Source organism: Balaenoptera acutorostrata, chromosome 6 (assembly GCF_949987535.1).
Source record: "Balaenoptera acutorostrata chromosome 6, mBalAcu1.1, whole genome shotgun sequence".
Lineage (NCBI taxonomy): Eukaryota > Metazoa > Chordata > Mammalia > Artiodactyla > Balaenopteridae > Balaenoptera > Balaenoptera acutorostrata.
The window spans coordinates 104,390,824-104,413,792 of NC_080069.1; the positions used below are offsets into that span (position 1 = coordinate 104,390,824).

Sequence of the window (22,969 nt, forward strand, 5' to 3'; positions counted from 1 at the left end):
GATTCACAGGGAGTTACCAAAGATGTGTATAGGAAGGTCCCAGGTGCTCTTTGTCCAGTTTCCTCCAATGATAACATCTTGCATAACAATACCAGCAAATTGACATTGGTACAATGGACAACACTCATGCAGATTTCACCCATTTTACAAGCACGCATTTGTGAGTGCGTGCATGTGTGTAGTTTGTTCTGTGCAGTTCTATCAGGTGTGTAGATTTCTGTAACCACCACCACAGTCAACATACAGACAGTTCCACCACAACAAGGCTCCTTCCTGCTGCCCTTTTCTAGCCATGCCCACCCCATCCTCCATCCCCAACCCATGACACCTTCAGTCCTAAGAGTTTTTTAATGGCATTTTTAAATGACTGGAAAAAAAAGATGCTTATTTCATGCCATGTGAAAATTAGTGAAATTCAGACTTCTGTGTCCATAACAGTTATGTCCATAATTCAGACATAACTGTGTCCATTCCATAATTTTATTGGCCTGTAGCCGCACCCATTTGTCTACCTACTGTATGAGGCTGCTTCTGCACCACAACAGCAGACTGGAGTTGTTGCAACAGAGACTGTGACCTGAAAAGCCAGAAATATTTACTATCTGGTCCTTTACCAAAAAAGCTTGCCAACCCCTGATATAAATCATCATCTAGTTTTCTTTTTTAATCTTGCATTTCATTCTTTTTTTTTTTAATCGAGGTATAGTTGATGTATTGCATTTATTTCTTTACATGACCTGATATTTATTGTTGCATTTGGTGTTAGAAAAGGATATAACTTAATTGTTCCCTAACTGGTTAACCAAATTCTCCATCAGCATTTATGGACTAATCTCTTTTCTCCTCACTATTTGAAGTTCCATAGTTATCATATACTAAATCTGTCCCATCAATTTAGGGAATGACAGGGTGAATCATCAAGCTATGTGGGCAGGATATATATTACCCAAGAGTTCTCTGGGGATGAGAAGCCCTCACCCCCTGCATTAACACTAAGTGTTCAAGCCAGGTGTGCCCATGCACCATGGTGTCTAACCACTCAGCTTTATTTCCATGTGCAGACACTGTGGTGGGGTCTAGCTTTATTTTTCTGGAGTCCATGGGGGATTGCTGATGGCCAAATGGAGCTGTTTGTTAATGGTTTCTGGTCCTTTCTGTTGGATCTTCTCTGGCGCTGGCTGGCTCTTAAAAATCCTTTGAGAGGCAAGGTGACTTGGTTTATTTCTCTTGCACTGGTGGATCAGGAATTTAATTGTTTGAAGGGACACATGTGAAGGATTGCTCACCACCAGGCCCTACTGCAGATGCAAAGGTGAATGTGGTGGTAGTGGGTACGGGGTCTCTTGTTGGGTAGGTGCTTGTTCCACGAAGTCTCTTGCGACAAGGGGGCAGGCGGTGGCCTCTCGGGGCTGAGCTCCCGGTTGTGCCTCTGCTTGTTACTGGCTGAGTGACCTTGGGCCCGTCCTCTAACCTCCCTGGACCTGCTCTCCTAGTAGGAACACAGATAATAAAGCCCACCCTCCAGCCCCACCCCCACCCCCATCCCCACCCTTGTGTTATTTGAAGGGTTGAGAATACTGTGTAAAGCTTGCACAGTGCTCAGAAGATAGTACGAACTTACAATATTTAATTTCTTTATTTTCCCTTGACTTAGAGGTGTGTGTGTAGATCGCTGTGAAAAAGTACGGATTTTTGTCTCCAAGTCCTGGCATCTTTCTTAGCCCCAAGAGTTTGCTTTCTGTTTTGGAATTCTGTTGTGTCGTGAGTCACTTCAGAGCCCAGGCTCCCAGAGTGCTCAGCTGGCCACCTTCTGCTCTCTGCCAAAGGTGGGTTCAGGTGACAGAGAGAACCCTCTGGCCAAGTGTTGGAGCCAGGCGGCGCTAACAGCCTGTGAGCTGTTTGTTCATCTGGCCTTAAGTGGATGGCGGTGCGAGATTCCCCGCGTGAGTTCCTGCCGTGAGCATGCTGGCTGTGACAGTGGAGAAGTGACTTGAGTCAGGTATCCCTGAAGCAGGTGATGGAAGGTGAGTGGGAGGACTCTCCTCTGGGAGACAGCTCCCACCTGGGTAAGAATGTCAAGTGCCTGGTGACCTTGGTGGACCTTGGTGTAAGCCTTTGCTGAGCATGGTCATTTTGGCAGGACTTGCCCTCTTGTCCTAAGGATGGGCTTTGTGGATTTAACCACAGCACGAAGGGCTGTTGAACTTGTGTTTACTCGATTTTGCTAGAACTGCAGGAATTTCTAATCCTCTGTAATTTACCTGTGTTTGAAACGTGATCCCCCTGGTGTGGCCAGACTCTGTTTTTTTCTGCTGAGGAGACATTCATCAGAGTCTCCCAGGGCACCCGACCTTATTGTTGACGACACTTCTCACCTGTCCTTTCCTCTCCGTGGCATCTACCACCTGGCTCAGGTACCATTCGGGGGTGGGGGGAGGTGTGCCTGGACAATTACAAGAGCTCCCTAAATGAGCCCTCTCTTGTCTCCTATTTCTTCCCCTTTCTATCTGATCTGTGTGTTTTTTCTGAAGTCTTTTTGAAAAAGTTACATACGAGTGCCACTTTCCTGCTTAAAAGCTTAGCCACTGCCTGTGGGGTGTGCCTCAAATTCTTAAGCCTGTTATTTAAGATCCCTCAGAGCCTGGAGCTCATTGGACCTCCAGGCCTTGTTTCCAGCCACCGCCCCTGGGCGGCTCACGTTCTGTCCACAGTGATGGTCCCCAGCTGTGCCCTCCTAACCTCACCCTGTGGCAGTTCTGCTGAGGCCGCGCTCCACGCCAGGAGCGCCTTTTCCCTGCCGAGTGGCTAGTCGCTGTGTACAGGGGCTTTCACAGACATTCTCCATACTCTCCGTGCGGCCTGGCCACCTGGATGGGGTGACCTTGCCATTTTCCAGCGAACATTGGTGAATTTAAGTGGTTTTCTTACTGCCGCATAGCTGGTAGGAGAGCTGGAATGTGAGGCCAGGCCTTGTGCAGTCAGGCTGCCTCTCTGGAGCCGTCCTCGGAGGGCAGAGTTACTCTTGGCTCCTCTGGACTCCAGCACAGCAGTTTTTCCTTATTCACGTATTTATCTCATTACATCACGTGGCTATTTGTCCTGGGTCTGTGCCACACCCCGTACTCCACCCCAAAACTTGATTCCTCAAATAAATCCCTTATCAGCTTGCTTTCCCCTGCATCTATAATAGTACCTGGTACTCAGTGGGAACTCGATAAATGTTTGTTCGGATGAATACATGGAGGAGTAGATTTTTCTTTCCATATCCTCTAGTTTGTGGTTTGAGGGAGGATAGTACCCTGGTAATTAGGCTACTTAAAACTCCTGTGTGTTGGAAAACATCTCTCTTTTGGTCTATGGAAGAAATAGAAAGTGATAATTATTTTGTCCCATTCCCTCTGCCATCTCACAGAGATTCCTTGGAGAAAGATACTGAAAACATATTTAATTATATATATTGTAGGAATGTAATCTTTTAGCGAAATTTTGTCTAACAAGCTATACCTAGGAGTGGCTTTGAGGAAAGCTGACTCTCCTTTAATCTGTCAGCCTCCACCCACCCCACGACAACAACCTTAACTGAAAAATAATAGTCATCTTCACTTTGGACAGTTGATGTTCCTCTCTGTCATACGTAAAGTGTAAATGAAAGCGTCTTGAGAAGTCCTTCCTGTTTATCGATCTCTCGTGTATTGGCTTCAAGACAAGCCTCCCTGCCTCCCCATGGGGATGGATACCTGCACCACCATGTGGGAGCTGCCTCCTTTCTGACTTTGTTTTATCCTCATGGTTTATAGGAAAATAAGGTTGCAGTTTTTTTCCTCATTCATTCCTTGACTTCCTTTGTCTGTTTCTGCCCCCTTGCCATTTGTACCTGGTCTGAAATCCTTCCACTCACCCTTATTCACAGGGCTCGTTTCTGCCTCTGAGCTCAGAATGCCCACGTGAGAGGGCCACACCGACCAGTATGAAGTGTAGGGCCCTTTTCTTGCATGTCCTTCCTTTCTTCCTGCCTTTTTCCCACTTTTCTTGTCTGGTTACTTAGTTGTGAAACTCTTTTGAGTTGTTTTGGTTTAGAATGTCCTATTCCCGCTTTTTCTTTCACTCCTTATTGTTTAGACTATGATCAGACTCTTGGTTGTTGAGTTCCTTCTTCTTTCCCAATAAATCTGTTCACCGTGGAAATAAGAAGGAATCCCCTCTGTCCAGTCTGAGTCATGTCAGTGGGAATGTGGGAGTTAGAGCTGGGGCAGCCAGGGAGCCAGGGGAATCTCAAGCCTGGAAGTCCATCTGCGCCTTTGGGGGGAGGCGGGCATGCTTCAGGCTTCTAAAAAGGATGCCATGGGGGGACCCGTGTCTCAGGCTTTGAAGAGTTTCACAGAAAAACATCTCTTTTAGCTCCTAGCTCTTTTAGCTCCTGAATCAACACAACAGTGTTTAATGCCACAAGACCAGTATTGAGAGAATCCTTTTAGGTGAAAACTTGTCTCAAGCTAGTGTGACCTATTTGAGTATAGTCACATATTTCCTTCTAATTTAATAAATTCTCATCTCAGGTTAGTTTCAGGTTTGGGTTGAGGGTTGAAGGACTTCCCTGCCCCTAAAGGTAGGGTCTGAGCATCACAAATCGTTGAACGTGAGAGTACTCTGCTGAGGAGCAATTTGAACTTGGGGAGCTCGTGGAAGTTCAAATATACTTCTGCTTCCTTTTTTGAGAGAGACAGTTTAGAATCAGGAGTGCTTAACTTTCTTCCCCCATGAGTATTTTTGGGACTCTAAAAATGATAGGTTCTCTGCAAAGGAAAATTCAGATTCACAAGTGCACGTGCAAAATCTTGCACATAATTTTTGGCATGAGCTGTCTTTGGATTCTAGAGAAAGAGTCCCTGTTACAGAGGAATGGTGAGCTTCAGGTAGTTTTTGAGGCAAGGACACTTTTAGTCTTGCTCAGTGCTCAAGGCTTTTTTTTTTTTTTTAATGTCTGAAACATTTATATTAACATATTTCCATACAAATAACCCAATGAAAGTTTAGTATTAGTTGTTTTGTTTGTTTGTTTTATACTGCAGGTTCTTATTAGTCATCAATTTTATACACATCAGTGTATACATGTCAATCCCAATCGCCCAATTCAGCACACCACCATCCCCACCCCACCGCAGTTTTCCCCCCTTGGTGTCCATATGTCTGTTCTCTACATCTGTGTCTCAACTTCTGCCCTGCAAACCGGCTCATCTGTACCGTTTTTCTAGGTTCCACATACATGCGTTAATATACGATATTTGTTTTTCTCTTTCTGACTTACTTCACTCTGTATGACAGTCTCTAGATCCATCCACGTCTCAGCAAGTGACTCAATTTCGTTCCTTTTTATGGCTGAGTAATATTCCATTGTATATATGTACCACATCTTCTTTATCCACTTGTCTGTCGATGGGCATTTAGGTTGCTTCCATGACCTGGCTATTGTAAATAGTGCTGCAATGAACATTGGGGTGCATATGTGTTTTTGAATTATGGTTTTCTCCTGGTATACGCCCAGTAGTGGGATTGCTGGATCATATGGTAAATCCATTTTTAGTTTTTTAAGGAACCTCCATACTGTTCTCCATAGTGGCTGTATCAATTTACATTCCCACCAACAGTGCAAGAGGGTTCCCTTTTCTCCACACCCTCTCCAGCATTTGTTGTTTGTAGATTTTCTGATGATGCCCATTCTAACTGGTGTGAGGTGATACCTCACTGTAGTTTTGATTTGCATTTCTCTAATAATTAGTGATGTTGAGCATCTTTTCATGTGCTTCTTGGCCATCTGTATGTCTTCTTTGGAGAAATGTCTATTTAGGTCTTCCTCCCATTTTTGGATTGGGTGGTTTGTTTCTTTAATTTTGAGCTGAATGAGCTGTTTATATATTTTGGAGATTAATCCTTTGTCTGTTGATTCATTTGCAAATATTTTCTCCCATTCTGAGGGTTGTCTTTTCGTCTTGTTTATGGTTTCCTTTGCTGTGCAAAAGCTTTTAAGTTTCATTAGGTCCCATTTGTTTATTTTTGTTTTTGTTTCCATTACTGTAGGAGGTGGATCAAAAAAGATCTTGCTGTGATTGATGTTAAAGAGTGTTCTTCCTATGTTTTCCTCTAAGAGTTTTATAGTGTCCGGTCTTACATTTAGGTCTTTAATCTATTTTGAGTTTATTTTTGTGTATGGTGTTAGGGAGTGTTCTAATTTCATTCTTTTACATGTAGCTGTCCCGTTTTCCCAGCACCACTTATTGAAGAGACTGTCTTTTTTCCATTGTATATCTTTGCCTCCTTTGTCATAGATTAGTTGACCGTAGGTGCGTGGGTTTATCTCTGGGCTTTCTATCTTGTTCCATTGATCTATGTTTCTGTTTTTGTGCCAGTACCATATTGTCTTGATTATTGTAGCTTTGTAGTATAGTCTGAAGTCAGGGAGTCTGATTCCTCCAGCTCCGTTTTTTTCCTTCAAGACTGCTTTGGCTCTTCGGGGTCTTTTGTGTCTCCATACAAATTTTAAGATGATTTGTTCTAGTTCTGTAAAAAATGCCATTGGTAATTTGATAGGGATTGCATTGAATCTGTAGATTGCTTTGGGTAGTATAGTCATTTTCACAATATTGATTCTTCCAATCCAAGAACATGGTATATCTCTCCATCTGTTGGTATCATCTTTAATTTCTTTCATCAGTGTCTTATAGTTTTCTGCATACAGGTCTTTTGTCTCCTTAGGTAGGTTTATTCCTAGATATTTTATTCTTTTTGTTGCAATGGTAAATGGGAGTGTTTCCGTAATTGCTCTTTCAGATTTTTCATCATTGGTGTATAGGAATGCAAGAGATTTCTGTGCATTAATTTTGTATCCTGCAACTTTACCAAATTCATTGATTAGCTCTAGTAGTTTTCTGGTGGCATTTTTAGGATTCTCTATGTATAGTATCATGTCATCTGCAAACAGTGACAGTTTTACTTCTTTTCCAATTTGTATTCCTTTTATTTCTTTTTCTTCTCTGATTGCTGTGGCTAGGACTTCGAAAACTATGTTGAATAATAGTGGTGAGAGTGGACATCCTTGTCTCGTTCCTGATCTTAGAGGAAATGCTTCCAGTTTTTCACCATTGAAAATGATGTTTGCTGTGGGTTTGTCATATATGGCCTTTATTATGTTGAGGTAGGTTCCCTCTATGCCCACTTTCTGGAGAGTTTTTATCATAAATGGGTGTTGAATTTTGTCAAAAGCTTTTTCTGCATCTATTGAGATGATCATATGGTTTTTATTCTTCAATTTGTTAATATGGTGTATCCCATTGATTGATTTGCGTATATTGAAGAATCCTTGCATCCCTGGGATAAATCCCACTTGATCGTGGTGTATGATCCTTTTAATGTGTTGTTGGATTCTGTTTGCCAGTATTTTGTTGAGGATTTTTGCATCTATATTCATCAGTGATATTGGTCTGTAGTTTTCTTTTTTTGTAGTATCTTTGTCTGGTTTTGGTATCAGGGTGATGGTGGCCTCATACAATGAGTTTGGGAGTGTTCCTTCCTCTGCAGTTTTTTGGAAGAGTTTGAGAAGGATGGGTGTTAGCTCTTCTCTAAATGTTTGATAGAATTCACCTGTGAAGCCGTCTGGTCCTGGACTTTTGTTTGTTGGAAGATTTTTAATCACAGTTTCAATTTCATTACTTGTGATTGGTCTGTTCATATTTTCTATTTCTTCCTGGTTCAGTCTTGGAAGGTTATACCTTTCTAAGAATTTGTCCATTTCTTCCAGGTTGTCCATTTTATTGGCATAGAGTTGCTTGTAGTAGTCTCTTAGGATGCTTTGTATTTCTGCGGTGTCTGTTGTAACTTCTCCTTTTTCATTTCTAATTTTATTGATTTGAGTCCTCTCCCTCTTTTTCTTGATGAGTCTGGCTAATGGCTTATCAATTTTGTTTATCTTCTCAAATAACCAGCTTTTAGTTTTATTGATCTTTGCTATTGTTTTCTTTGTTTCTATTTCATTTATTTCTGCTCTGATCTTTAGGATTTCTTTCCTTCTGCTAACCTTGGGTTTTGTTTGTTCTTCTTTCTCTAGTTCCTTTAGGTGTAAGGTTAGATTGTTTACTTGAGATTTTTCTTGTTTCTTTAGGTAGGCTTGTATAGCTATAAACTTCCCTCTTAGAACTGCTTTTGCTGCATCCCATAGGTTTTGGGTCGTCGTGTTTTCATTGTCATTTGTCTCTAGGTATTTTTTTACTTCCTGTTTGATTTCTTCAGTGATCTCTTGGTTATTTAGTAACGTATTGTTTAGCCTCCACGTGTTTGTGTTTTTTACGTTTTTTTCCCTGTAATTGATTTCTAATCTCATAGCGTTGTGGTCAGAAAAGATGCTTGATATGATTTCAATTTTCTTAAATTTACTGAGGCTTGATTTGTGACCCAAGATGTGATCTATCCTGGAGAATGTTCTGTGTGCACTTGAGAAGAAAGTGTAATCTGCTGTTTTTGGATGGAATGTCCTATAAATATCAATTAAATCTATCTGGTCTATTGTGTCATTTAAAGCTTCTGTTTCCTTATTTATTTTCATTTTGGATGATCTGTCCATTGGTGTAAGTGAGGTGTTAAAGTCCCCCACTATTATTGTGTTACTGTCGATTTCCTCTTTTAGAGCTGTTAGCAGTTGCCTTATGTATTGAGGTGCTCCTATGTTGGGTGCATATATATTTATAATTGTTATATCTTCTTCTTGGATTGATCCCTTGATCATTATGTAGTGTCCTTCCTTGTCTCTTGTAACATTCTTTATTTTAAAGTCTATTTTATCTGATATGAGTATAACTACCCCAGCTTTCTTTCGATTTCCATTTGCATGGAATATCTTTTTCCATCCCCTCACTTTCAGTCTGTATGTGTCCCTAGGTCTGAAGTGGGTCTCTTGTAGATAGCATATATATGGGTCTTGTTTTTGTATCCATTCAGCAAGCCTGTGTCTTTTGGTTGGAGCATTTAATCCCTTCACGTTTAAGGTAATTATCGATATGTATGTTCCTATGACCATTTTCTTAATTGTTTTGGGTTTGTTTTTGTAGGTCCTTTTCTTCTCTTGTGTTTCCCACTTAGAGAAGTTCCTCTAGCATTTGTTGTAGAGCTGGTTTGGTGGTGCTGACTTCTCTCAGCTTTTGCTTGTCTGTAAAGCTTTAGATTTCTCCGTCAAATCTGAATGAGATCCTTGCTGGGTAGAGTAATCTTGGTTGTAGGTTCTTCCCTTTCATCACTTTAAGTATATCATGCCACTCCCTTCTGGCTTGTAGGGTTTCTGCTGAGAAATCAGCTGTTAACCTTATGGGAGTTCCCTTGTATGTTATTTGTCGTTTTTCCCTTGCTGCTTTCAATACTTTTTCTTTGTCTTTAATTTTTGCCCATTTGATTACTATGTGTCTCGGCGTGTTTCTCCTTGGGTTTATCCTGTATGGGACTCGCTGTGCTTCCTGGACTTGGGTGGCTATTTCCTTTCCCATGTTAGGGAAGTTTTCGATTATAATCTCTTCAAATATTTTCTCTGGTCCTTTCTCTCTCTCTTCTCCTTCTGGGACCCCTATAATGCGAATGTTGTTGCGTTTAATGTTGTCCCAGAGGTCTCTTAGGCTGTCTTCATTTCTTTTCATTCTTTTTTCTTTATTCTGTTCCGCAGCAGTGAATTCCACCATTCTGTCTTCCAGGTCACTTATCCGTTCTTCTGCCTCAGTTATTCTGCTATTGATTCCTTCTAGTGTAGTTTTCATTTCATTTATTGTATTGTTCATCTCTGTTTGTTTGTTCTTTAATTCTTCTAGGTCTTTGTTAAACATTTCTTGCATCTTCTTGATCTTTGCCTCCATTCTTATTCCGAGGTCCTGGATCATCTTCACTATCATTATTCTCAATTCTTTTTCTGGAAGGTTGCCTATCTCCACTTCATTTAGTTGTTTTTCTGGGGTTTTATCTTGTTCCTTCATCTGGTATGTAGCCCTCTGCCTTTTCATCTTGTCTATCTTTCTGTGAATGTGGTTTTTGTTCCACAGGCTGTAGGATTATAGTTTTTCTTGCTTCTGCTGTCTGCCCTCTGGTGGTTGAGGCTATCTAAGAGGCTTGATGGGAGGCTCTGGTGGTGGGTAGAGCTGACTGTTGCTGTGGTGGTCAGAGCTCAGTAAAACTTTAATCCACTTGACTGTTGATGGGTGGGGCTGGGTTCCCTCCCTGTTGGTTGTTTTGCCCGAGGCAACCCAACACTGGAGCCTACCTGGGCTCTTTGGTGGGGCTAATGACAGACTCTGGGAGGGCTCATGCCAAGGAGTACTTCCCAGAACTTCTGCTGCCAATGTCCTTGTCCCCATGGTGAAACAGAGCCACCCCCCACCTCTGCTGGAGACCTTCCAACACTAGCAGGTAGGTCTGGTTCAGTCTCCCCTGGGGTCGCTGCTCCTTCCCCTAGGTCCTGATGTGCACACTATTTTGTGTGCGCCCTCCAAGAGTGGGGTCTCTGTTTCCCCCAGTCCTGTCGAAGTCCTGCAGTCAATTCCCAGTAGGCTTCAAAGTCTGATTCTCTATGAATTCCTCCTCCCGTTGCCGGACCCCCAGGTTGGGAAGCCTGACGTGGGGCTCAGAACCTTCACTCCAGTGGGTGGACTTCTGTGGTATAAGCGTTCTCCAGTTTGTGAGTCACCCACCCAGCAGTTATGAGATTTGATTTTACTCTGATTGCACCCCTCCTACCGTCTCATTGTGGCTTCTCCTTTGTCTTTGGATGTGGGGTATCTTTTTTGGTGAGTTCCAGTGTCTTCCTGTTGATGATTGTCCAGCAGCTAGTTGTGATTCTGGTGTTCTCGCAAGAGGGAGTGAGAGCACGTCCTTCTACTCTGCCATCTTGGTTCCTCCCCTGCTCAAGGCTTTTTTAAGCACAGCTGAGTGGTGTGGCTGTAAGCGTGGACCTAACAGTAACCACTTCACATGAATTGGTAGTGGAGTCCTGCCCAGGTCTGTTCCTCACTTGTATGGTTTTTGCCCTTGAAAAGGTTTGGTCTGAGGTGATGATTAATCAACAAGTATTTGATCACCTAGTAGATATTCAGCTCTGTATAGTATATTGTTTCATCTAGGTCCCTGTTTTGAAAATGCTCTTTCCTTTAACTTCCCATAGGCATCTGACTTGTTTCATCAGACACTGAGGGCATTCCACATATGCAGTGCTGTGTCAGATGGTAGCACAAAAACATGTCAGTTAGGACCAGCTTTGTAAGATGAACAAATGGTACAGTTAAGGAGTGTTGTATGAAGGGTGGGAAAGAACTAACGTATATTAAGGGATTAAGTAGTACATTATTTTTGTGTTTTCTTTAATCCTTACACCCTCCATGTCATAGATGGAGAAACTGGATCTCAGAGAGATTGTGTACCTTACTCCAGGCCTGGTGAGGAGCAAAGCCAGAATTCAAGCCCAATCATGTGGACTCTAAGCCCAGATCTATCTATCTATCTTTCTTCTTTCCTTCCTCCCTCCCTCCCTCCCTCCCTCCCTTCCTTCCTTCCTTCCTTCCTTCCATGCCTCTTCTGTTAAAGACCAGAGGTGGATGGAGTGGGTTAGTGTTGGGAGAGCGTAGAAATGAGACCCTTAGACTGCGTATCCCCAGTAGGGTAACTTCATGGTCTTTATGAAACATCGTTTCTCCTCTGTTGATGACCACCCATCCTGTAACTTTTTCTCAGTTGGTCTTTAGAGCTGTTTATGTGCTTGTGTGCTTCACTCTCCTTATTCTGTGGAGCATCCAGTTTGCGGTACCACAGCCCTAGGTGAGTGACCAAAGACCTGGTGGTCACGTTACCACCTGAGTGGCCTCATGCATGCTACTTCCGCGTCTTTTCTTATAAGTGACACAAACAACTTGGATGATCTGAGGGGTTCTCTGCCCCAGGCCCTTGCGTGATTTTGGTGCAGAAATGTCAGAGGGGAGTGAGTGCCTTTATTACTTAGCTTTCATTTGGCAGAATGCATCAAGGTGGGAAGGAAAGAGAGCAGGTGTTTAGTTAGAGTCACGTTCTCTTTGTTGTGTACTTTTGGGGGAGGTTTAATTTCGTGTCTTTAGAAAGCTGTCTGGGCGTTTGAGTCCTCCAGATCATGCACGTACTTGACCAGCAACAGAGGCAGAACCTTTGTGTGGTGGGTCCTAGTTATCATTCAGTTAGGGACAAGCTTTTGGAAATACCTCTCCTCCTTCAGAGGTCGTGATTTCTCAGCATGGAATGTCCATGCCAAGCTCTCCCACCATCTTGTTTTTCCATTTGGCAAATTTTCTTGTTCTTCTCCAGTTGCCCCAGCATCCTTTGTGCCCCTCCTTCATTTTGCATGGACCTCCGTTATAACCCATATTGCGTTGCATCATAGGTAGAGGTTTTTGTGTACACGTGCCCAGCCAGACTGAGTCATTTAAACACAGTCATTTAAACACATCCTGGTAGCTCTGTGTCAGCACTTTGTCCATTGTGTGTTAGGTGTTTCACTCTGTGGTTGAAACAGTGTATCCTCTTTAGAAGGAATGAAAAGAGATCATATTTAAATTCATCCGAGAGTGGGAGAAAAATCTTTGCTCCCAACAATCACAAGAATGTCTGGAGAGCTGATTGCTAGTCTGGAGATCCTTAGAAAAAGCTAGTAATAGACAGTGGAAACTGAGCCAAGGAATGTGGACTTGGGCTCTTGCATTTTGACTTCGTTTGTGATCTTGTTGGAGGTCGTCTTTTGCATCAAGCCAATGGGTGGATTTTACTTGAAGGGAGAGTTTCTAATAGAAAAGCTGGGGAAACATTTTCAGTTTTGAAACGACTTTATTAACCTACAAATAATTAAAGGTAATCTCTTAACCCATGTCTAAAGAGGAGTCTTTCCCTCATATGTGATGATCCAGAATCCAAAGTGGGAAAATGTAAGACTGTTCAGAGAAGATGCTAACCTAGAAACCACAGACTTTTGGGCCTTGGGAACTTGGAGAAACTTGTGCAAGCAACCTTGGAGGTTTTGGAGAATATTGGAGACGGGATTCTGGGGCAGGGGTGGGAAAGAAGGAAGACTGAACTTCTACTGATAATCAAGTAGGGTCCTAGGACTTAAGTCATATGGTTAAGATGCATTTTGAATAATTGTACAGTTATTTAAAAAAAAAAGATAAATCCCTACATCTTAAAATTCCATATTGTTTACACACGATCTCTTACCTAGATTTTTTAAATTACATAGACATTTTAATAATTATACGTATTAGTTTTGCTGTGGTTAATAAACCACAAATTCCAAAAATACAGAGGTTTGCAGCAAACATTAATTTCTAGATCGAGTTATGTGTCGGTGGCTGGGAGTCCATTGCTATGGCTCTTTTCCACAAGTCTTCCCTTCTGAAGGCACAGCCCCTGTTTGGGACATGCTAGTTTCAGGGCAGAGGAGAGAGCACATGAGAGCTGATGGAAACATGCAGTGGCTCTTAAAGTGTCTGCTCCCATCTGGTGTAGGTCACATTTGCTCATGTGCCATTGGCCAGAGCCTGTTACGTAGCCAAGCCAACAGTCACTGGACTCGAGTGGAGATATGCCCTCCAGTCGGCAGTCACTTGGCAATAGTGAGTGTGTATAATCCTCTTAAAGGTACGGAGTTAATAGGAATTAATAATTGCAAACGATACTACAATCTACCATGTGGTTTGTGTCTTCTCCTTTTGTCACTGAATGTTATTTAGTAAATACCTGACATCAGTTTAGATTTATCATTTTAAAAAGTTTTAAATACATTTTCTCCCTATTATGTGTACTATAGTTTTAGATTAATTTTTTTTTTTTTTTTTAAGGATTTTCTTATTTATTTATTTATTTATTTATTTATTTTTGGCTGTGTTGGGTCTTCGGTTCGTGCGAGGGCTTTCTCCAGTTGCGGCAAGCGGGGGCCACTCTTCATCGCGGTGCGGGGACCGCTCTTCATCGCGGTGCGCGGGCCTTTCTCTATCGCGGCCCCTCCCGTCGCGGGGCACAGGCTCCAGACGCGCAGGCTCAGCAATTGTGGCTCACGGGCCCAGCTGCTCCGTGGCATGTGGGATCTTCCCAGACCAGGGCTCGAACCCGTGTCCCCTGCATTAGCAGGCAGATTCTCAACCACTGCGCCACCAGGGAAGCCCTAGATTAATTTTTGAAGAAACCAACCTTTTGCAAGGAAGTGATGTGGTAGATCACTGCGTGTTTCTTCTTGAATGATTGCAGTGCGTGGAGCTCTGTTGTACACCGTTGCGCTAGCTCAAGGCTCCAGAACGATTTGAATAATGGGGTGATTAGGTATCAGAGTCTTGTTTCTGAATTTTGTAGACATGCCTCCAGTGTTTCATATTGTTTCCTGCTTAAAAAATATGTTATTGAGATCTAATTCACATACCCTAAAAGTCACCATTTCAAACTATATTACAGTGGAGTGGTTTTTAGTATACTCACAGCATTGTGCAAACATCATTACTATCTAATTCCAGAATATTTTGTCACCCAAAAAAGAAACCTCATATTTATTAAGTGTTCGCTCCCATTTTCCCCTTCCCTTCAGCCCCTGGCAACCAAAAGTCTTCTTTCTATCTTTGTGGTTTTGCCTGTCTGGATTCTTCATATAAATGGAATTATATATGTGGCCTTTCATGTCTGGCTTCTTTCACTTAGAGCAGTGTTTTCAGGGTTCATTGCTGATGTTTTCTGATATATACTCTTTAACATATTTAGGAACCTTCCTTTTATTTCTTAATTTTACTTAGAGATTTTAATGGAATGGCTGATATTTACCAGTGTATGATACCAATAAGCATTTTGGTAGTTGTGGGCATGATTATATTGGACAGTGATCCTATGATCAGTTAATGTAATAAACAGCATTAATAAATTTCTTAATGTTAAATCACTTTTGATTTCTTGGATTATGTTTGACTCAATCCTGGTATATTATTTTTCTTTCTTTCTTTTTAAAAAAATTCTTCTAATGTACCATTTGCTGTTACTTTACTGATGAAGTTTACACTTACATCTAATTTCCTTTTTTGTCCTACTATTTTGATATCAGATATAGGTAACCCTTATAAAATGATTTGAAAGTTTTTTCATTTTTAAATGTGTTTTAGAGTGTTCGAAGAAAACAGGAGTTGTTCCTTGAGGTTCATTAGAGCTCAGCTGTAAAACCATTGGGGCTTAGCTCACCTTTCAGTAAAAGTTCTCTGACAGCAGTTCTGAGGTTATTTATTTGTTTAGGTTTTCTACATCAATTTAATTTCTCTTTGGCCGTACATTTTCCTGCAGTGTATGGCCAAAGAGACTTCCAGGTTTATTAGCATAGCTATTCATAGCACATCCTTGTAATTTATAATCATACACAGAGGTAAGATTTAAATCGTTATTGCCTGCTCATTTTTCCCCTCCTTCTTTCTATATTTATTTCTATATTTATTCTATATTAATATAATTCTATATTTAATTCTTTTAGAAGAATTAAATTTTGGTTTTATTTATGACTTTTACTCTTTCTTTTCTGTTTTCAATTTATGCTTTAATTTTTTTATTCCCTCTTCCACTTTCTTTTTTTTTTAAGATATTTATTTATTTATTTGGCTGCGCCGAGTCTTAGTTGTGGCAGCCAGGCTCCTTTAGTTTCGGATCGAGCGCTCCTTAGCAGTGGCATGTGAACTCTTAGTTGTGGCATGCACGTGGGATCTAGTTCCCTGACCAGGGATCGAACCCGGGCCCCCTGCATTGGGAGTGCGGAGTCTTAACCACTGTGCCACCAGGGAAGTCCCCCTCTTCCACTTTCTTTCTTTTTTTTTTTTTTTATTGGTGTATAGTTGTTTTACAATGTTGTGTTAGTTTCTACTGTACAGTGAAGTACAGTTCTCTTCCACTTTGTTTTGACTTTTTTTTTTTTTAAATGGGAGCACAAGGTAGATGTAGACTAAAGTGTAGTGTTTTACGGGATAAATCTTTTCAAATGTATATATATTTATCTGCTCTTAAGGACTGTGCTGCTTTTCCTCATGTTTTGGTTTTCTTGGGTCTGAATGATGAGTTAATATAGGCTGGTATATTTTTCGGTTTTCTTGTGTCTGATGAGGTAATACAGGCCTGCTATTTGCCTCTCACCAGAAGAAGTGAATTATTGGATCCCCTGTTTCTTTTTTCTTTTTCTCTCTTTCTTTCTTTTTTTTGCCTCACTGCACGGCTTGCGGGATCTTAGTTCCCTGACCAGGGATTGAACCTGGGGTCCCGGCAGTGAGAACACCTAGTTCTAACCACTGTACTGCCAGGGAATTCCCTGGATCCCCCTGTTTCTACTTGATGTTAGAATTGTCTTCTTGGATCTTAGGTTGAGTGGAATAATAGTTGACAAATCAGTTGAGTGGTCTCTCCTTGGGAAAAGAATCAGAAGAAAGAAAACCAGGGTCAGGGACAGTCGGTGTGGAAGACTTGGCCTAGTTCGTCTCTGTGTCTGGATCCAGTATAGCCTGGCTTCCATCTTGTTTTAGGTGCTCTCCCCATCTCGGTAGAGTCCAGCCTTTTCAGAATTTGCGGTCTTGCCTCCTTTGTGCTTGGTGGACCTACCCAGGGCAGCTGACTTCATGAAGGTGCAAGCAGGCACCTTCATGTTCCTCTGACCTTTCTCTTGCATCTCTGCCCTTCCTGGCTAGATGAAGCCCTGGGGGCAAGGCACCCTCTGCTGGTGGTCCTCACATGGTATATATCTGCCTGTGCTGGAACCCCCTTGCTCACAGCAGCCAGACACTCTGGGGGTCCTCCTTTGCCCCACTGTGGGCCCTTCCATACCCTCATCCCTCCAGACAATTGCAAATTCAAATTAGAGTGTCTGTGAGGGTTCAGGACATTTTCTACTTCTTAGGTAACCTTGATAACCCTAAGTGACCTTAGTGACATGGGTTAAAGATACCTCTTAGTTCTTTTCTCAGTTGAGTCCCAATTATCTCCAGTAGGAAATCTTCAAAACTTTTGGCATTTGGATGATGCCCTTTCCTAGTTTCTAATCTGGTACTCATTCCAGTCACTATCTGCCCCCCTTCCCTGCCCCACCACTGCTCTTTCTCTCCCATTCTCCAGGTGGTTGTTATCTGGAAGGGGGAAAGAGGGAGAGAGCAAAGACCTGAGCTTATTAATTCAGTGCATTTGTCTAGAAGTCTAGATTTATAATTTTTTAGTGAGTGTGTAACATTGTTATTAATGTAAACACGATCATTTCCTGGTTAGTGAGCCTTTGGAGCTTTTCCAGGGTTCACTCTGTGTTCTTTGATCTGTTATGAACATCTTTGAACAGAACAATTTTGAGATTTTCCCTTTGAAGTTATTGCCCATAGTTGGCCTAAATTTAACTTTACAGCAAAGTCAACAGTCAGGAGTGTTCTGTTCAGTTTGTGCAGGGCGCATTCATTCTTCAGGCGTCTCCTGTGTGCCTGGCAGGAGGGAGGTCAATTAAGACAAGTCAGGTACAGTCTGTGCATTCAGAGAGCTCTCATTCTCCTGTAGCCGTCAGGATGCCTTGAGAGGCTTTGGCAAGCTCTTCTGAAACGAGATCATCATGTTGCCCACACTCCTCTAATAGTATCAAAAAGAGAAATGAAGAGTGTTTTAGCATGACTTGTTTTTATTAAGTCCATATTGGCCCCTAAGGTATACCACTTTCTTTCATAAACCCTATGTTTAATGTAATATAGAATTTTGCTGGTGACTAACGTTATTTTAATAATCTCTCTTGCGGCTGGCTGACCACAATGGTGGATCTTATAACTGAAATTCTTTGAACGAGGGCAGTTTCCAAAGTGGCCTGGTTATGTATTTCTCTTTCTAAGTAAAAAGGGGTGGTGGGGAGAAGAAATTCTCTTATAACTGAAACTGCATAGCAAGAATTGGTGTTTTGGAGCGTTGAGGAGTTTTCATGTATTTATCAACTATGTAGTTGTACCTCTCACAAAGGCTACTGTAGATATATCTATTGCTACAGGGAAATCATTAAGGAAGGTGTGGTTAAGGCACCAACTGTAACTCTAGGTGCAATTTTAATTTTCAGCAGCATTTATGGTCTACTGTGAACCCAGCCCCATAGTCTAAAGGGGATGCAGGAATACTTGCAGACAAGTTGACTTTTTTTTTTTTTTGAGTATTTTAATAGTGATATAGCGCCTACCATGTTCCAGGCGCTGTTCCAATTGCTCCATATGCTAACTAACTCAATCCCATTATACCCGTTTTATAAATGAGAAAGCTGGGGCAATAGAGAGATTAAGGAATTTACTTAAGTCATGCTGCGAGTAAATAGTAGAATCGGGATTCAAAACTGGGCAGTCCGTCCAGGTTAGCCTCAGTTTTGTTGTCATTCAGCAGACGTTTATTGAGTAGCTTATATTGGCAAGAGATTGAGTTGGGTCATTTCTAAAACTCATTCATTCATCAGATACTTACTGAGTACCTACTATGTTCCAGAAGACACAGTCTCTGCTCTTGTGGAATTTACAGACTGGTGGGAAGTCAGACAGACAGATAACCAGTTAATATATAATACATTTTCAGACAGTGCTAAGTCCTATGATGAAAATAAAGGCAGGGAAGGGACTGGAAAATGATGGAGGGTGCAGGGATATTTTTAGATTTTTGTGGCCTGAGAACGCCTCTCTGAGTAGGTGTCATTTGAGCAGAAACCTGTTTGAGGAGAAGAGCCAGGCCAGTGGCAGTCGGAGGGGAGAGCAGTGTTCCAGGCAGCGTGAGCAGCAAGTATGAAGGCCCTGAGGTCCAGATAAGCCAAGGCCAGGTGTGTAGAGCAGGATGAGCTGGAGGGGAGTGGGGAGAACGTCTGGGATGAGGTCAGAGACTGTGATAAGATCATGTTGGCCCTTGTGGGTTATGGGAGGGAGTCTGGATTTTATTTTGAATGTGTTTGGATGGATGTCTTTCAGAGTTCTGAGCAGGGGGGTAACATGTTTTGATTGACCTTTTCCAGGGAGCATTCTGGCTGCAGTAAGGAGGACTGACTGTAGGGCAGCAACAATGAAACAGGAGGCTTTTGTGTTGAGCCAAGGGATTCTCTCACTTCTCGTGTTTTGTAATTCGTGTTAGTTGTAAAGGTGCTGCCCTCCCACAATACGTGCTCTAGAACTCAGGTCTCAGTGAAGCAAACCCGCTACCGGAGGACTCTGAGGGTAGAGGAGCCTGGGTCGCTGAGTCCACCTAAGCCCCTGCCCTTTCCTCCTAAGATTTTTGTCTTTTCCCTCCATGTTTGTTTCTTGTGGGAACCATATCTTGAGGGGAGTTATCTGGGAGATAACTTGTATTAAGACTCTAAGGGAAAATGGAAGCATTCCTCGACTGGCTTTAAAAACAGAAGCTTCATGTTTACCCAAAAGGATTTATGGCCAGAGAATGGAGATGAGGGACAGTGTTGGGTTAGGGAAAGCCACACAAAGGGGATTCAGCTTGATAACACCCTTGAACTAGGAACCAGATACCTGAGCTCAACTCAGTAGAGTGATAACTGGCTTCCATACATTTGGATACAGAAGTCCTTCACCTTTTTGAGTCGGCTTCCTCATCAGTAGAGATAGTATCTGTCTGCTAACCTCACAAGGTTGAGGTTGACGTAGAGGGCAGCGAAATAAGAATGTGGAAGCCCTGCGCACAGACGTGCTATGGAAGTCGGAGATGGTAGCATCCCTTTTTAGGAAAGTCCCGGCATCCGTAGCTCATTAGCTATTCATATATGCTCAAATAATATTACGGGAAGCACCCTGTAGTAAGGGTGTGGGTATCTTCCCTGGTTGTGTAGTCCTAAAGCAAAGAATCTGCTGTGTGACAAGGTCTGGGTGACCCTCTCCTCCCCAGCCCCCGCTAACTGATTTGAGAATTAGTTCAGTTCCCTCTGTCTGGCCAAGACCTTTTAGACCTTTATGTGGGCCGTTCCTGGAGGGTTATTGGCTGAGGTCCCCAGAGCAAAGGTTAGGGGAGTTGAGGTTAGGGGAGTTGGCCTGGAGTCACTGGGAGACAGGCAAACAGATGGATGGATAATTACACACACACACACACACAAAGGTGAACAAGGCACAGTTACAGTTGTTGGACGCACAGTGCTTATGGATAAGTTATATATGTAAATAAATGATTAGAACTGTGAAAATTGCTTCAGTGGAAGTATCTTCAAGGTACTGAGAAGGGAGTGACTAATTTTGTCAGGGGCTGGATCCAGGAAGGATTCTAGGAGGAGGGGGCATTTGAGCAGATTTCTATGAGATCCTTGGAGCCCTCTACATAAAAAAGAGGGGTGTGTGTGTGTGTTTGTGTGTGTGTGTGTGTGTGTGTGTGTGTGTGTGTGCGCGCGCGCACGTGCGCGCTATGTAAGCAACGATGAGAAATATGAAACAGCATAGTGGGTTCCAGGATCAGTTCAGGCCAGATTGTGGAAAATTGCTGTCTGAGCTGATGCTGGCTTATCTGACTAAAGGTTTTGAATTCATTCTTTCTTTTGTGCAATGTTTAGCCATAGGTGATGGAGTCTTTCTGAGGCCCAGTGAGCTAGTGTTGTTAAAATGTAAGGGTGGGCCCCTCAGTGCCTAGCATGGTGCCTTGCCTGAGGTCAGTGTTTAAATATTTACTGAAATGATGAAGACGTGATGGTTGTCTCAGAGCTCCAGAGAAGCTGTCCCCTCGCTGATCCTTAGACCCTGGGATTTGGACACTGCATGCCCTCAGTGACATCAGTGTGCTGAGGAAGCAGGTCGTGGGATGCTGCTGTAGCTAGGCTCTATGGTCCACACGGAGAGCAGCTGCTGAGGGGCTTGCCTTCCCAGCTGACGAGACCCTGGGCTGAGAAGTGGAGGGGTGGGGTCCATTCCCATGAGTACCTTCTGTGAAATGGTACCCTTTCAGTAATTACAAAAGTATTTTTGACATTGCATAAGTAAGGATGTGATTAAATTATCTGTGGTCAGGGGGACAAAGGAAGGTACCTTTTTTGTTTAGTTTCCATCACCCACTGAGTTGGGTGACACTGCCCTTGACCCCAGACCATGCTTCCCTCTGCCGCGTTCCACACTCTCTTTCCAGATGCGCCATCTTCATCTGGAGCTTATGGACATGACTGCTAGATTGACTTCTCATTTCCTGTATGTCCTCTTCTCTGGGGGCTAAGTCGTATCCAGCCTGCACACAAGAAGAGATCATTCTGGGGAAGGACCCACGCCCAGCCTGTGATCTGATTACCCACAGGTCAGGAATGCAGAAAACATTCCTGACCAAGGCTGTTTGCTTAGTATCCTGTCACTTTCTTGCCATATTCCTTAGTCTTTGCCTTCTAATGATTCCAAGGTGACATTCAGAGGCTTTCACATCTACTGCTAGACAGGGCTTTGTTCTCTTATCAAATCTTAAAGTCAGAAAAGGTAACTGGAAGACTGCATCTTTTTTGGATATTATAGGGACATAATTGATTCAAGTGGCTTCCTACTGAGGCCTAAGAAGAAAGAAGTCCATAAGTTTTTAATCTTTCCTTCCCTTTCTTTTCTGGTACTTGCTCCCCCCGCCCCTTTTAAACTTTTTTATTGAGGAAAATTTTAAACACATACAGAAGAGGAGAGAATTTATAGTGAACCTGCAAGTACCAGCTTCAACAGTGATCAGCTCTGGGGCATCTTGTATCATCTGTATCCCAACTACCCGACCTTAATTATTTTGAAGCAAATACCACACATCCTATCATCTATGAATACTTTAGTTATGTGTTACTAAAAGATGAAGACTTTGTAAGATCATAATACTTCCATTATCACACCTAATAATTCCTTCATGTCATCAAATAATTGATCAATATTCAAAATTTCCTGAATGTCTCAAAATCTTTTAACCCTGTGTTTTAATCAGGACCCACTGCAGTTGTTGATAGGTCTCTTAAGTTTCCTTACATCTATAGGTGCTCTTTCAAACTCTTTCTTTTTTCCTTACAATTTATTTATTTACTGAAGAAACTGGGTCTTTGGTTTTCTTTAGCTTCACAATGTGTAGATGCCGCTGATTGCGACCTCGCGGTATTTAACATGTTCCTCACTCTTCTGTATTGCCTATAAATTGGTGTTGTGTCTAGAGATTTGTTCAGGACTCATATCCAGTTTTTTGGCAAGCATACTTCATAGGTGGTGGTGTGAACTTATTCCAGGAGGCACATAATGTTTAGCTGTCTCTTTGTGATGGTTGATTAGGTTTTTAAATGTGTTGGATATTTAAGAGGGTTCTGGCCCCTTAATGTTTACCTGGGCCCAAGTGGTGGTCTTGAGAAAGTGGGGAAAAGAGAGAATGGGGTGTGCTCAGGAGTTCTCTCTCTGTCAAAGTCTGAAGATGGTGGTGGCTGTCATGTTCTCTGTCCCTGAACTGTTGGTTCCTGCAGCGCTTGCTGGCACATGAATCAACAGGATTTGGTGTAGAGCATTGCCCGTCGTGTTTCTCTTGGTTGTAAAAGACTTGTTCACTTAAGAAATGGTAAGTAAGGAGAGGATCAGATTCTCTGAAAGTTATTTTTGTATTTAGAGGTGTTTCTTGGTTTGGCTAAACCAGCCGCTGTTGCTGGTGTTCTCCAGGTGTGTGTTCTTAGCTACTTTGTAAGATGATTCTTTTCTTCCTTCAGGATCTCATTTTGCCCAATGGCGGTACTCCAGCAGGCCCTGCAAGTCCAGCTTCTTCATCTTCCCTTCTCAATAGACTACAACTTGACGATGACATCGATGGTGAGACCAGAGACCTCTTTGTCACGGTTGATGATCCCAAGAAGCATGTCTGTACGATGGAGACCTACATCACTTACAGGATCACCACAAAAGTAGGTCTTTTTATTATCTTCCACCTGTCTGGAGTGTCTTGGAGAATTGAAGTCCTACTGCCATGATTC

General features: G+C 42.4%; 1 protein-coding gene across 3 annotated transcripts in view; it reads left to right on the forward strand.

The window, feature by feature from the left end:
• SNX30 (sorting nexin family member 30) overlaps nt 1–22,969 on the forward strand; it is a 117,941-nt gene that overhangs the window by 29,842 nt on the left and 65,130 nt on the right. For all 3 annotated transcript variants that reach the window (XM_057548873.1, XM_057548871.1, XM_057548874.1), the window contains exon 2: nt 22,709–22,900. In XM_057548873.1, the coding sequence (XP_057404856.1) occupies nt 22,709–22,900 (192 nt within the window). The remainder of the gene's footprint in view (nt 1–22,708; nt 22,901–22,969) is intronic.